This window comes from Malurus melanocephalus, unplaced genomic scaffold (genome assembly GCF_030028575.1).
Source record: "Malurus melanocephalus ecotype Western Australia unplaced genomic scaffold, MMel_1.1 scaffold_2216, whole genome shotgun sequence".
NCBI classification, from domain to species: domain Eukaryota; kingdom Metazoa; phylum Chordata; class Aves; order Passeriformes; family Maluridae; genus Malurus; species Malurus melanocephalus.
This window is the reverse complement of record NW_026625448.1, coordinates 1-2,940: the sequence shown is the minus strand read 5'-3', so window position 1 is coordinate 2,940 and position 2,940 is coordinate 1. Positions and strand designations below refer to the sequence as shown.

At 58.3% G+C, this 2,940-nt stretch overlaps 1 protein-coding gene across 1 annotated transcript in view; it reads right to left on the bottom strand.

Moving 5' to 3' along the window:
• TMEM214 (transmembrane protein 214) overlaps positions 1-2,866 on the bottom strand; it is a 9,239-nt gene extending 6,373 nt beyond the window's left edge. Inside the window, exons 1-4 of the mRNA XM_057388641.1 lie at positions 2,504-2,866; positions 1,028-1,178; positions 345-479; positions 159-241 (exon numbers count right to left, since the gene is read on the bottom strand). Of these exons, the coding sequence (XP_057244624.1) occupies positions 159-241; positions 345-479; positions 1,028-1,178; positions 2,504-2,866 (732 nt within the window). The remainder of the gene's footprint in view (positions 1-158; positions 242-344; positions 480-1,027; positions 1,179-2,503) is intronic.
• Between the last annotated feature and the right edge of the window lie 74 nt (positions 2,867-2,940).

Sequence of the window (2,940 nt, the reverse complement as noted above, 5' to 3'; positions counted from 1 at the left end):
CAGAGCTGTTGTGTAGGGCAGGCAGAACTCACTGGGGACACTGGGGACACTGGTCCCTCTGCAGGGCAGGGCAGAGAGGTACCAGGGCTTTGGGCACGGCCCAGAGGAGCAGCATCAGCAGGTTTAAACAGCACAAAGCTGAGCTCAGCCCTGCTCACCTTGCCCAGATTTGTCGTGGCAATCCGGGGTCTGTCCAGGAGGAGAGCCTGGATGCAGATCCTGTACCCGTGCAGCGATTCCCCTGGAACAGAAATGGGGTCCTGCTCAGCCACAGCCTCCATGAAGAATTACAAACACCTTCCAAACAGGAGAGGAGGAGCAGAATAGGGAGCTCTGGTGCTCACCTGGRGCCTTGTCCAGCTCCTGCAGCATGGTGTAGATGCAGTGGTCAAAGAAGAGCTCCAGCACAGTGGATGCCTTTCCCAGCAGGGATCGGATGATGCTCCTCAGCTCTTTGCTCACCAGGCAGTATGGATAGTCTGGGGTGGCATGAGAGAGGGCAGAGTTCAGTGAAACCCTGTTTTGGACAGTTTCCAAACAGGGAGGAACCAGCCCGGTGTGAGGTGGGTGTGGGGAGTGCCTGTACCAGCCTCCTCCTCAGTGATTCTGCTTCACAGGCAGCTAACCCAGCCCTAATGGATGGCTTCCCATTAAATGCTGATGCTGTGGGATGGACTGGGGTGTGGAGAAAATACTCTGCTCCCTTTCCCCTTGCCACCCCAAATGCCACGTGCTCAATGTGAGCAGCATCAACTGATCACMCAGGAAAGGGCAATCCTGCCCCACCATCCCATAGGGTGGATACCTATGAGTGAATTCCCAAACTCCACAGCAGCASGGAGAGATCATGGATCCCTAAGGAGAAGGGGTCACTGGAGAAGCCTCCAATTTGCCAAATGTATGGCCAATTTCACCACGTTTGTGGCCAAGGGAAGAAAGTTGTGAAAACAACCCAGAATCAGGCAAATCCTCCCTGTTTTGTTAACAAAGAAGCACAGCCATTCCTGACCAGCAGCAGGACACAGACCATGAGGGTGCTGGCTCAGCACGGGGTCACTCCTGGGTGCCTGCAGTTTGTAGTTGAGGTATCCAGCCAGGTCCTTCACCCACACTGAGGGATTCTCAGGGAAAACACTGCGGCTCTTGTCCAGCTCCTTCTGCAGATCCGCCAGGTCCAGCTGGAATGAGATGGACCAAACACAACTGGGCAAAAACATGGCAAGGAGAAAGGTAACTCTGGACTCCTCTGGCACAGAGGGAAGTGCTTCCATCTCCATCCTGAGAATGTTGCCTTTCCCATGTGAAAATCTCCTGCTGCCAGGGCTCCAGAGGATCATCTGTCCCAGCCAGTGAGCCCATCAGCACACGTTGGCACAGGCTGGCACTGCCAAGAGCTCCCTCATGGCTGCAGTTTGGCAAGGATCAGACTGAGGTATCTCAGCCATGGCTGGAATGGCCACACCCAGAGCCCTCCAGGGAAGAAAGAGCCACGAGCAACCAAACCCACCCGGTAAAAACCTGGCAGTGCCAGGCAGGAGAGCAGCAGCAGCTCCTGCCCATCTCCCAGTGCCACCCAGACACGCTCATTCCTTGCTTTTACACTCAGATTACACGTGGGGCCACTTGCTGCAAGGCTTGGACTCTGTGAGAGCCTGAACGTGTTCCCTGCAGGTGGATTCCCAGGTGTCCTTGGGCACTTTGCCTCAGCTCTGCTTTGCAAGGAGAATTCTTCACAAACTAGCTGCTGCCACAGCAGGAAACGAAACCCCCCAAAACCCCCATCAGTGATGTGACACAGCCACACAGTSAGTGCTGAGCATGGGGACAGCTCTGGCTGCCAGGGAACCCCACACAATTCTACACAAACTGTCACTGTGGGCAACAGCTGCACGTGSAGAACTACAGGAACCATGGAGGGAACCCCCACCCAGTGCAGAAGAAAATTCCTCGTACAGGGGACAGTGGAGGTCCCAGAATGAAGGGGTGTAACACCCTGGGGCAGGGGAGGAGCTGAGCGGGACACATCACCCAACAGAGCCTGTCTGGGCCAGTTCTGGAACCTTCTGTGCTCAGACATGGCCAGGACRGGTGGGACAGACACAGACAGGTTCTGCAGATCCAGCTGCAGCACAGGAGCTGCAGGACTGACTCGCAGGGCCCCAGCACTGAGACAGGGAGAGGTTCCAGCCAGCAGCAGGCTTCCTTGGGGATCCTCCCAGACMCAGACACAGCCACAGACAGGGAGTGGGTGAGGGCAGGAACCAGAAATTCCGTTCCAGCCGCCTCCTGCCTCTCTGTCTCCTGTCTCTGGCACRGGGCAGCTCCTCCCGTGTGACCCACAGGAGATGAGGGTGAAGAGGGACAGAGCCCTGTGCTCTGCACTGCTCCAGACTGCCAGACTGAACCTATTCCAGCACCTATGGCAGCTGGAATGCTGGTGGGAACACCAACCCCGCTGCTCTGGATCCACACTCACACTCAGGGCCCTGCTGGGAACACTCACGGCTTTCAGGGCTTCCTCCAGCGAGCGGAATTTGCCGGGTTTGGCAGCAGTGTCGTTCACCGATGGTTTCTTCCCGCTCTTGCCCGTGTGCTGCTTCCTCTGCGGCGGCTCGGGGGCTGCGGCGGGGGGAACCTGCTCCTTGTTCTGCTTCCGCAGCGCCCGCTCGAAGCCCAGCTGGAAAATGGTGCTGGAGGTGGCGATGGGAGCTGGGAAAGGGAGAGGGAAGGGGTGATGGAGAGCACCGGGAGAGGGGAAACACAAGGGGATGGGAGTGACCCCGGGCACACGGAGCAAACCGAGCCCCTGCAGCCACGGCCTCACGGTGCTCACGGTGTGGGGGGTGCATGGCCCGGCCCACAGCATCCCCCGGGACCCAACAGCCCCCTGCACCCCCGGCGGAGCCCCTTTAGTGCCAGCCCAGCCCCGGCAGCGCCTCC